The 12,043-nt window shown below is 45.0% G+C and overlaps 1 protein-coding gene across 9 annotated transcripts in view; it reads right to left on the bottom strand.

Moving 5' to 3' along the window:
- Window positions 1-12,043, bottom strand: part of NDEL1 (nudE neurodevelopment protein 1 like 1) — a 61,737-nt gene that overhangs the window by 36,772 nt on the left and 12,922 nt on the right. For 6 of the 9 annotated variants that reach the window (XR_010408387.1, XM_064582258.1, XM_054511063.2 and 3 more), the window contains 4 exons: window positions 11,829-11,965; window positions 10,538-10,711; window positions 6,576-6,667; window positions 3,094-3,245 (listed from right to left, as the gene is read on the bottom strand). Coding sequence is in view for 7 of the 9 variants with exons in the window: in XM_064582258.1 (XP_064438328.1) it covers window positions 3,094-3,245; window positions 6,576-6,667; window positions 10,538-10,711; window positions 11,829-11,965 (555 nt within the window). In the remaining 2 variants the exon portion in view is untranslated. Of the gene's footprint in view, window positions 1-150; window positions 186-3,093; window positions 3,246-3,298; window positions 3,776-6,575; window positions 6,668-10,104; window positions 10,293-10,537; window positions 10,712-11,828; window positions 11,966-12,043 lie in introns of those variants that run through there. The other 3 variants (XM_064582259.1, XR_010408388.1, XM_064582261.1) reach the window with 3 other exon arrangements.

Here is a 12,043-nt window from a genome sequence, read left to right as displayed (position 1 = left end):
CCGGGACTTGAGAACTCACTCACGGGCCGTAAGTCGGTTAAAGCGGAGTCAGCCCCATGCAGTTAGTAAAACCAGTTTGTTAGTGTGTCTTCCACCACACAGCAAGATGGAGAAAGAAGGAAAAAGAGCACAGCAAACAAATTCAGTTACCCATGAACAACGTGGGAAATATGACTTTTTCTTGCCTAGTAAAAAAAAAAGGAAAAAACATTAAACAGTAATACAAGTACTATTTTCACAGCGTGCCCTAAAACGGCCTACGCCCGCCTACACACAGCCCAAACGAGATCACACTGGCTTACAAAATCAGGTAAGTGATACTTAAGAGGCTGAATGAAGACGATGGCGAAAACGGACGGTTTTTGAGAGAAGTCAAGTGACCGTACTACACTTGAGGTTCAGATGAGGAACACGAAGGGCTGACAGCAGTTGGAGAACACAGAGCAACGCCAAGGAGGTCCAGCAAACCCCATTCTAGAACCTGGCAGAAGCCATCACAGACTAGACGAAACCCTGTTTCCAGGAAGCTGTCAAACCACCAGAACTTACAGAATATTGTCGGACCACACACGCTGCCACCTACTGAGAAGGTGTAGCATGTGGCTTCCTGTGGTCAGGCCTCAGGGCATCGCAGGCCCTCGCGGGAGGGGCAGGGCAGGGGGGCCCTGAGCGCGTCTGCGCGCACGCACACCTCCCCCACTGACCCTCCGCACGGTCTCTGGGAGTGCTGGGGAAAACGCAGGGACAGTGCCACAGACACACTCCTTGGGGGTGGGGGGCAGGGCAGGCAAGTTCGAGCTGAAGGTTTTTTAGGACGGAGTTTTCTCTCATGCTACAACCCCAAGCTACACACTTGGACGCTTCTGTAAGAAATGGTATTTTTACCTGCCAGACTCCACAAGGGAGCTGGGGTTGAGACGCTTCCCCCCGTCCTGTCACGGCTGGTAGACACCATCATGACCCTATCTCGTCAGCAGGCCCGCAGGAAGAAAGGCCAGAAGGAAGGCAGAATCAAAGCAAAGCAGCAAGGAGCAAAACCACAGAGTCTGAGTTAGCTTCAGGAACACGGCCACTAGACCCATGTGGTTCAAGAAGCAGGTTAATACTGGAGTATGGACGTACAATGCGTTTAGCATATAAACTAAACACTTGAAGCGGGCCCACAAAAGCATACTTAATCCTTACCAGAAACAGTACGGTTAAAAATTTGTACTACTTAGAGCAAAACTAGGCATCATCTGTAAGTGTTTCTCTCGAGAAGCATATCTCCAGGTTCAGTTCAGGAAACAAAGCCTGCACGTGCATCCAGAATGTTCCTCAGGGGACAGGGGCTCCGTGACGGAGCCCAAAGCTCCTGGCTCCGGCTGACTCTGCACCCTCTGCAGCTCCCTGAGACGGGGTCTATCTCGGGCCAGCAGCACCCTGGTGCCGTGCATCAGGGCCACTGGAAGCCAGGCGCAGTGAGCTTGCACGGACAGCGATCCCTCCCTCATCGTGACTGTTCTGAGGACTCCCTGCGTAAGAGGCATCGCCCCAACCCACCCGTTTCTGGTTCCTGCTCGTTCTCACGTCACAGGGCGTCTGAGGCAAGAAACAGGATTCCAGATAAAGACCCATAACTGCTCTACTGGAGGTTAATTACACATTGCAAAAATTACAAGTTGGACAAAATAATTAGGTTCTGTTTTCAACACTCGTGAAGACTACCCCTCAACTTTCCCTGGATTATTCGGGAGAAATGGCAACTTTAATGTGAAATATCTATTCATTCCACTTACCATTACAGTATGAAAATGGGTACTCCTCAAGGTTGCCTGAAACTCCTAAATCTGAGGAAAATTAATTTTATACTTACTCCCCCCTGAGGAACACCCGTGGTTAGAATGAAGTTCTGATTTATATATTGCTACTTTAGGACGTGCTCCTTAATGAAATACGTGCCCTTCAGGGCAGAAGTCCCCTAAGGGAGAGAGAGAAACCAGAACACTCTACTCCACAAGTTGGGTGGACAAAAAGCAGCTTTTCAGAGTGGACTGTGTGCCAAGTCAAGTCCTCCTGAAATGTGCCACGGTTACTGAGGAAAGCAGAAAATATAAGCTCAAAGCTTTAAGAAACTGTGAACATCTCTAGACTTGTATGTGTACTGTTTTCACAGAACAAGAACAGGTTCTACAACTCGAAACAGAGACGGGGCAAGGGAGCACGGTGCCTCAATGCTGTCCCAAGAACGGCCACCTTAGGGCATCTAGTCAGCATAGCCAGACCACAGGTCCTGACTGGTTGTTAGCTCAGTGAAGGCACATCCAGTCAAAGTATAACCACACAGTGGTGGTGTTTTTTACCTGAGGAAGAACAATATTCACTGACAGGGAAAGATCCTGGCGATACAAGTCACGAAGGGGGTGGGGGTTGCAGAGCCTAAACCAAGTCTAATCCCATAAATTTTTTAAAAAATATGTATAGCAGATGCATAAAAATATTTTACCTGCCTAAGAGAGTAAGTGTAAGGATGCAAAGAGAGTATGAAAACAGAAAACATCTACTCTTTACTTACACACCGCGGCACCAACTGAAATTTTTTCGCATTAAGGACGTACCATTGCTTCAATCTTATGCCACTTTTTTTTACACTGTCAATTGCCCAAAAAAACATCTTCACATCATACAAAACCTGTGTCCCCTAAACTGTATCTGATCCAGCGGTTTCCTATTTTTCTAAAATCTTCAGACAACAGGTTTCTTGCAGAGTTTGCACATACATGATCACACACGATTCTACCCTTACCAAATATTGGCCCAAGAAAGTCTTTCACTAGCCTTTAGGCGCCTTGAGAACAAGGACTATTATCACAGTCGTCTTTAATTCCCAGAGCCTCGCACTGCTTCCCACGACAGAAGCATCAAGAGTTCTCCGGGCAACAGACTCCATGGGGACCAGAAGACGACAACAGATTGATGTCCCCTAAGACCTGAATGATACCGCTTCATGTAGGTTTATCAAACTGAGTTTACCTTTCCAAAGTTCAATAAGCTCACTTAACAGTGTGTGACTTTAGTACTCAAAAACAACATTTTCAATTGTCCAAGACTTACCCTTTGTCAAAGAAAGACGTATGTCCTGATCGAGAGAACTTTGTGCCGTTGCTATTCATCACCCCACAGTTAACATTCCCTGAAATATAGGATTTTCGTGATGCTTGGTCCTTTGCAAAATTCCTGCACGCTGCTAATTTGGATTCTAAAGCCTACAGAAAGAAGGAGGAATGATTTGGTTGTCAAAACAGTAGCTGTACATAAAAATCTGCATTTCAAACCATTTCTCTTTCAAGACTAAAATTACACTCTCTCTGTTGATAATGGTAGCCAGTCAAGCCACAAACAATCACCTCTCTGATAGAAAGAGGGAATGTTTATGCTGACTCCTAATGACCTCAGGATAATGTACTTATTCCTCTCAGTATTACGGATGAATACAGATATAATCCTGATCTTACAACTAAGAAAAATGTGGCACGAGTAGACAGATCCCAAGTCTCTTGACCCTATCCGTGTTCCTTTCTGGGTTGGGGACTATTAGAGAGCCATTAATTCCCTTATTCAAGACATTCATTCATTCAAACACTTGCTGAGCGTGATCACAGAGCAGGCACAAGCTGTCGGAGGCCTCGGTGGGACAGACACACAAGGGCAAACACTGGGTCCCACACCGGAGAAGAGAGTGGTCTAGAAATGAGGACTCCGCAGATTTCACACCAGGTAGCAGACAAAGTCAGGGCTGTAAATGAGAAGATCAGGAATTCAGGGACAGAATTCTGAAAATCAACCCTGGAAGGGTGGGGCAGATGAAGACCCAACAAGATGACAAAGAGGAATGGGCAGGAAGGCGGGAAGCGGACCTGACACCACATCAGAGAAGCAAAGGAAAGAGAGCATTAAAAAAAAAAAGTCGGTGTTGAATGTTCGAAGTAAAAGTAGGGCAGAACAGCATCCATTGGGTTTGACAGTGCTGAGCTCATCGATGAGCAATTCTGGTGGAGTAAGCAAGGAACAGAGTCCAGACCAGGATGTCTGGAGAGCGGGTACGCAGGAAAAAAGGCTAACAATAAACGGAGACAGGCTTTCGGAAAGCTTGCTGTGAAGGGGAGAGAGAAAGAGGGTGACAGCTAAACACAGATGTAGGGTAAAAGAGTAGTTGCTTTTACTTTTTATGAGTAAAAAATGGTATAGTATGTAATACACAAATATTACATATGACGTATATGTATAATACCTAATGTGTAATCCATAAAGATTACGTATAAACACTAAAATACAGTAAAAGGCTGAAAATAAGAGGAGACATCGACAAGAAGGCTGGGATGGGATGGGACCCAAGGCACAGAGGGACAAAATAAGCCGTGGGCAGGAACATGATCCTTGGACCACTGAGATAAAGAGGAAGAATGGTTACAAACAGAGGTAATATCAGGAGAGTAATAATAGAAGTCAGAGAGGAGAACAAACAAGTGGAAATCAGATGGCCTTATTTCTCAGTGGAAGAGGATGCAGGGGTGGGGCTGGAGCCTCCAGTTCAAGTCCGTGGACAAAGGAGGACAAAGAAGTAGAAAGGGAAACACTCCGAAGAGCACACGGGGGCTGGCAGATAACCGCAGACCCGGAGTCCCGATGACATCTCGGAAGGCGGACGGTCAGCCAGATGGACAAATTGTACGAGGGCTCCCAAGGTCACCTTTCTGCACCATTTCTGAACAAATTACGTAACGTCATAAGCTAAACAAGGATCAGAGAAAGCTGCGCATGGGAAGCCCAGACAGAGGTAACCCAGGAAGAGAAATGGGACAGTACCCCTCAGAACGCCGGCACAGAGGGCACCAAATAAGAAGCTACAGACACGAGACGTAGCCAAGAAAGGACAGGTTTCTTCTACCTACAAGAAAAAGAAGGTAAGTAACAACGCCAGAGAAAAAGAAAAAGCATGCAAGTCAGCTCCAATACAAAAATCAAAACACTTGGTATGATTGAGTAAATGATTAAAAAAAAAGGCCCGAAACATCTGTTGAGTGGCAGAGATAAAACGACCCAGGAGCCCAGCTCCTCTCTATGATTTTGCAGCCTACAATCCACACATGGGCAGAAAACTGTAGAAGCTGCTAGTTTTCAATTTTCAGAACCAACTAGTGGAGAGTTCAAGATGGGACAGAGAGAAAGACACACACATACAACAGGAAGCTGAGATACAGTCTAATAAATTCAGAAACAGAGGTTTAAGCATGCCATTTCAAGTCTGAAAATTACCAAAAGAACAAAAAATTAAAAAGTGGGAGGTGGGAGTTAAATTCCTCATCTTTTTGCTTAAAGTTGGTAAGTCAAGACATCAAAAAATAAGCACAGTATTTTGAGTTATGGAGCCAAATACTCTTACAACAAACAGGATTTTAAAAAATGGTTATGTTAGGAGTGAAAATTACTCTATGGACCATGTGTGAAATAATTTGTGCATGTTGCTTTTTATAGCAATGTTAAAACGCACACTTGGAATTAATCTGATGGTCAGAAAGTAATTTTGTAAGCCAGAAAAGGCCTCCCATTTCTTCATTATGTAAAGTATAATGCAATTTCTGCTTTTGTCAGAAAATGTCTCTCACAAACAAGTGAGTGAAGGGGTGGTGGACAGCGGGCAGTTTCAGGGGTAGATTACTGAAAAGAGAGATAAAAGTTGCCCACGGAAACAGCAAAGGGAACCCACGCACAAGATGCGAACTTCACAGTGGCATAAATCCACACAGTTATCTGTTTCCTGCAATCCAGATTCAGAGAAGGGGAGCTCCGACTGCTGGACTGATCCCGACTGCAGGTCTCCTCCACGGCCAAAAAGACCATGAGTCAGCACTGACAGAGGAAGCCATCTGTGGGATCACCAATGAGCAGGAAAGACAGGAAAGCAAGAGATGGCTTTCACTCATTTCACCCGAAGAATCCTACTGTTGATAAGGTCAAAGAGTAGGTATTCAAGCAAAAAACTGACTAAGCAGAAAAACAAGTGTAATATTTCAAAAGCCCAACTGCTCTGGAAGCCAAGGTTAGAGCCAAGGAGACAGCACAGAAGCTGAAGTGGCCAAGAGCAGGGAGCCGGGTGTGGACTAAGAGCATAAAGTCCTGCCCGAGGGCCAGTGCTGCAGTCCTCCGGGGAGAAAGCTTAGAGGGAGGCCACAGGGAGGGCGGACTGCGGCAAGAACAGGATCCAAGAGTGGTATAAAACACACAGCAGGCCGGAGAACAGTTATCTTAGGAAAAGACGGAGGAGTCATGATGCAGAAGCGGCCAAGGAGAAACCGAAGTAAATCCAGGGGGATCTCAAGAGCGCAGTGCACAGGGCCTCCTGCAGAGGCCCCAGAGAGCCCGAGCCCCGACGTGTTTATCTGGAGCAGTCTCGGCCCATCACTGGAGGGTCCTGCTTCTCTGCCTCATCACAGCCTTTACCACAGGAAGGAGCCCCTTCTCCCTCCCTCGCTCCAAATGCAGAATTCAACACCGTGGCAGGTGACGTACCTAGGGCTAAATAATTGAATACTTACCCCTACTTTCCGTAAGAGATCCCCCACGATGTTGAGTGCTGATATCCTAGCAGAAGGAGTTAGTGGACTGGCACCAAAACCGTTTGGTATAGCTGGAGAGAAAGAAAAGGTGAGTGATTACACTTGCAGGTGTCTTTCCCTTTTGTTGTCGGGTGTCACTGAGCAGGATACACTCAATGACAAATCGATACAGTATTCCAAACTAGGAACGTAAGCTATAAAGTGGAGACGCCATAAATATGTTGAACTGTCTCCTTCAACTGATGTATACTGAGACTGTATATAATTTTACATCATGAGCAATGCTAAAAGGACACATATCCTTAAAACATCTAGACAAGTATTTCCAGAGAAGATTCCTAAAAATAGAACTGCTGGATCAGAGGATATGCCCCTTTTTCCACCTTTAAGAGAGCCTGCCAAAATGCTCTCTGATGAGCCTGAGCTCATGTCAGCAATCCGTATGGCTGTGCCCTCTATAATAGTAGACATCATCTTTTTTTTTTTTTGGTCAATTTGATAGTCATTTTGTTTTCTCTTTTGTTTCCTTAATAACTAGACATTTGAATCTCTTCTTCTGGAAATCATGTTTATCCTCTGCACTCTGTCTATCTACTGGGTTGTCTTTCCTTTAATCAATGGGTAAGGGCACTAAACACTACAGATATTCACCCTTTCTCTCCCAGATCTTGTATTTCTCAGTGTGACATTTCTTTCAAACTTTGTTTTGGTGGGGGAGGTTTTGGCTTCCTCACCTCAATATTATAAAATGTTGCTCTTATTTCCTCCTAATGTTTTCCTAAATTTTTTTTTACATTTAGATCATTTAATTCATCAAATATCTAAATTTTTTTCATCCAAATGGATAGCCAATTGTACTAATTAATACCATGTCATGAAGACTCATCTCATCTGAAATGGCACTTTACATATACTGAATTTCCTATATATTTTAGTTCCCTTAAATTTATTAGTCTGTTCCACCAGAAATATTCTGCTTTCATTATTACAGTGTTTTTTGTTTTTGTTTTGTTTTTTAAGATTTTTTATTTATTTGTTTGACAGAGAGAGACACAGCGAGAGAGGGAACACAAGCAGGGGGAGCGGGAGAGGGAGAAGCGGGCTTCCCGCCGAGCAGGGAGCTGGACACGGGGCTCGATCCCAGGACCCCGGGATCATGACCTGAGCCGAAGGCAGATGCTTCATGACTGAGCCACCCAGGCGCCCTCATTATTACAATGTTAAAATATACTGTGGTATCCTGAAGGAGAAAGCTTCTTGTTATTAACCTAATTCAAGCTTTTCTTGGCACATTTACTCTTCGGAGTAACTTTAAAACTTGCCAACTTAAAAAACCCTGTTTTGATTTCTATTAGAAATTTAAATTGCTGATTGATTTGGGGACAGTGGCTGCTGCAACAGGCTTCCCAGTCACAATCAGGTTATCCAGTGTGATATTCACATCATCTTGCACGCCCCTCAGCAAAGGTTTTCAGTCATGCACATTTTTTCAATTTTTGAGATAATATACATGATGGTTAAGAGCTCTTGAGCTAAACTGCGGAGGCAAATCCATTTAGTAACTGTGTGAGCTTTAGTAAGCGGCCTATATGTAGAAGAGGGCTGATAACCTCACTTTTAAAGTCCGTTGTGAAGTTTAAATTAGTTAATACACTTTTTAAATACCTAGCACATAGTAAGTACTCAATAAATGTTAGCTGTTATTCTTTTAGCAGCTTTCTACAGAGTGCTAATCAGTATATAAATGCTTTGTTGCTGGTGCTGTTCAGACTGTCCTTGGCCTCCAGAATATCATCTCACTGAAGGGAGGGACTTTGCCTTATTCACCAGGAGACTCCCGGCATCTAGAATAATGCGTGGCATAGAACAAGCGCTCGACAGGATATAAATAAACTGCTGTACTTCTCTCAGCAGGGATTTCCAGATCTCGTTTTTCCCTATTCCTCTCAAATTATGAAATCTGTGCTTTAATGGTGAGTTGTCTTAAATGCTTTTTGGAAACAGGCGCTGTTACCAATAAAATGCAGTTAAAGACAGACCACTTCACAGAGCTCAGCCCTTCAATCTTGCACTGATTTCTCTCATCTCCTGCTTCTCGTTAGGTCTGTTGCAGACTTCTTTGTCACACAACTGCTGTGAACCAGTGTGTAGCAGCTTTCAGGTTAGTGAAAGTTCATGCCATCAGTTCCAGTCTAAAACACTGTCCACCTGGACAAATATTCCTACCTTGGAGTTGACATGTCTTAATCCTGTGCCAGAGTAAGCAAGCTCTGCGTCCCACTGAACTCGCCCAGCTCGCTGCAGCCAAGTCCGAGTTAAAACTCTAATGAGCTATTACAGGATGTGCACCTCCCTGGGTATTAACCTCGACTGAAGCTCCAAACTATATTCTGATTCATGCTCAACTCACAAATTTTCAGAACTTAACTGCAGAATTCTAATTAGTACCTAAAAGCAAACCTTTGCCAATTCTCAAATGTTGGCAATTCTGCGATCCTCAAATGCCCAAGTAGCCACTCCAGAACGTGGGCAGTGAGGGTTCCTGATGACTGCTATCACCTGTACCCTGGCCTGCCCTAGGTCCTCAGCAGCAAACTCAGCACGAGGACAAAGAACACCACCTATCACTATACAGCATTTTCATACCTCTTACCGAACTTCACCTTGTAACTAGGCGAAGGATGAGTTATCTATTCAAGGGCTACTGAGCACCTGAAATGTGGCTAATACGACTGAGAAACTGAATTTTAAGTTTTAACTCACTCACATTAATAAGATGTAAATAGTCATATGTGGCTAGTGGCTACGGGACTGGGGGGGCGTAGGCACAGAGCGCTTACATCACTAACTGCCCAGAGAGAAACCTTCTCCTACCACTCTGGAAGATAAAATTCTTTATTTAAAAAAGAGAGGGGAAGAAGGAGCTTCGTTTTGGGAAGAAAAAAGTATGGAGGAGTGGGAGTCGCTGACATATCTCTAAGCTGCAAAAATGAAATAAATCCGAATAAAGAGCTAAGGGGTTCCATTCCAAGGTTCTATGCAGTGGCTGCTAAGCGGTTTTTCTGCCTATCTAGATTTTTAAAAAACACCTCTGCTGATGACAAAAGAACATTCTCTATGTACTAGTCATCGGTGACTCCAAATGTCACCTCTGAAAACGGCAGCCACGGGGGCGTGTAAGAGGACGGCCGTGTCCGCCTGAGCCAGTCTTTCACGAGTCTGAATGGCAGCTCAACCCGGCTCGGTACGGTCTGCGTGTGAAGGTGGCTAGTCCTCTGTGATCAGTTCAAAAATCGTATTTACGGGGCGCCTGGGTGGCTCAGTCGTTAAGTGTCTGCCTTCAGCTCAGGTCATGCTCCCAGGGTCCTGGGATCGAGCCCCGCATCGGGCTCCCTACTCCACAGGAAGCCTGCTTCTCCCTTTCCCCCTGCTTGTCCTCCCTCTCTCACTGTGTCTCTGTCAAGTAAATAAAATCTTTAAAATAAAAAAAGAAAGAAACCGTATTTACAGGTGCCACCGACGTGGGTGTAACGAGGAGGTGTGTGCAAACACAAACAAGCACCCGCAGCGGGCAGAGTCAGGGTTGACAGCAGTCGGCTCTCAGGGGTAAGACGGCAGCCGGATCCCCCTCTTTTCTCTTTTTCGCGTTTCCAGCACGAGAGTGGATTGCTGCTAGCCTCAAAAGATCGACTTTGCCTGAAAACCTTTAACTTTTTAACATCGCAACGGACTGAGCCGCTCATTTCACACGTGGCCACGGCGGCCCTGCTCCCCGGGAGGGAGCGGCCCCCGAAACCAACCGCTTCCCCCGCCTCACAGAGCGTGTGGCCTCCGCGACTTTATACTGAAACCACCGCTTACGCACGCCTCGCCCTGCTCCCCAGCCTACCCTCCCCAGTTGGTAATCTCCCGCAGGTTCAGAAAGAAACGACATGGCAAACCTTTTGGTGAAGGAAAACTGTTCTCCGTGCCCTTGCCAACAGGGGTGGCTGGCAAAGAAAGTGACGCCTGCACCGCGGAGTCCATCTTTTCACAATCGAGGGTCGGAGAACTAGGGGCCGACTTTCTGGTTACTTCTTGTTGTCTTTCCCGAACTGCCAGTTCTTGTCTTAAATCTGCAAAATGGGGCACAGGCAATAAAACTCACCCGAGGAAGCAAATCCAGACAGCAAAGTCACCTGTGGAATGCCATAAAGACGTTCTGCCTAAATTACGATTTCTCAAAAACTATTTCCTATGTAACACTTTTTATTTCTCGGGGTATATAAGACAACCCTACTGTCTAAATGATGTTTGAGAATAATTTTAAAATGCTAGGACTGATACAAATGCTCTTACCTAAGAAAACAGTTAACTATGCTCATATGTAAAAAAAAAGGGGGGGGGGGGACACCTGGGTGGCTCAGTCTGTTAAGCGTCTGCCTTCGGCTCAGGTCATGATCTCAGGGTCCTGGGATCGACCCCTGCATCAGGCTCCCTGCCTTGTGGGGAGCCTGCTTCTCCCTCTCCCTCTGCCTACTGCTCTCCCTGCTTGTGCTAATAAATAAATCTTTTTAAAAAAATAAAATTCTTCCTTTTTTAGTATGTGATAGAGTACAGAATATTATAAAGAAGAAAATGGTCTCTATAATATGTGCACATATGCAGTGTTATTATATGCCTAACATAAAATCATTTACATAGAAGCAAAAAGGAAAAAACTTAAACAAACCAAGCAGGACATGCACACTGGTAGCAGAGTTAAGGTTTTGGAAAACAGACCAGGGTCTGAATCCCAACTGAAAAGTTTTTTGTTTTTTTTTTTTTTAATTTGAGAGAGAGAGAGCGAGCATGAGTGGGGGGGAAGGAGCAGAAGGAGAGGGAGAAGCAGGCTCCTCACAAGGCAGGGAGCCTGATGCAGGGGTCGATCCCAGGACCCTGAGATCATGACCTGAGCCGAAGGCAGACGCTTCACCGACTGAGCCACCCAGGCGGCCCCCAACTGAAAAGTTCCAAGACTTTGGACAAAACTCAAACTCTCCATGCCTCAGTTTTCCCACCTATAAAATGGGGCTAATACTACCTACCTCTTAGAGTTGACACTGTAGGCATTAAGAGACTAAAAGCACTTAGTGTCGTGCCTGACAAAAGATAGAAATGTACAAGGCTTCAAAAGTATATAAACGAAGCTAGCTTAGAACTCGGGCTTAGGGATGGTAAGGTAAAGGATAAATGTTCAGTTGCCAGTTTTACCTCTCGCTTCATCCTTTAACCGTTGGACGGACACCAACAAAGACTCCTTTTCATCAAGTTCACTTTCTAAAAATGCATTGCGTTCAATGGCCTGATTTAGCCTTTGTTCAAAGTCTTCCAGTGAAACTATTGTTGCCCTAAAAAAAAAAAAATTGGAGTTCACGAATTAAATAATAGCATGCAAATAGCTAATACAACAAAAGGAAACTATCAGT

Source organism: Mirounga angustirostris, unplaced genomic scaffold, assembly GCF_029215605.1.
Source record: "Mirounga angustirostris isolate CCGP_5_RB_7025 unplaced genomic scaffold, mMirAng1.0.hap1 SCAF_17, whole genome shotgun sequence".
NCBI lineage: Eukaryota > Metazoa > Chordata > Mammalia > Carnivora > Phocidae > Mirounga > Mirounga angustirostris.
This window is presented reverse-complemented; position numbering and strand designations above follow the sequence as displayed.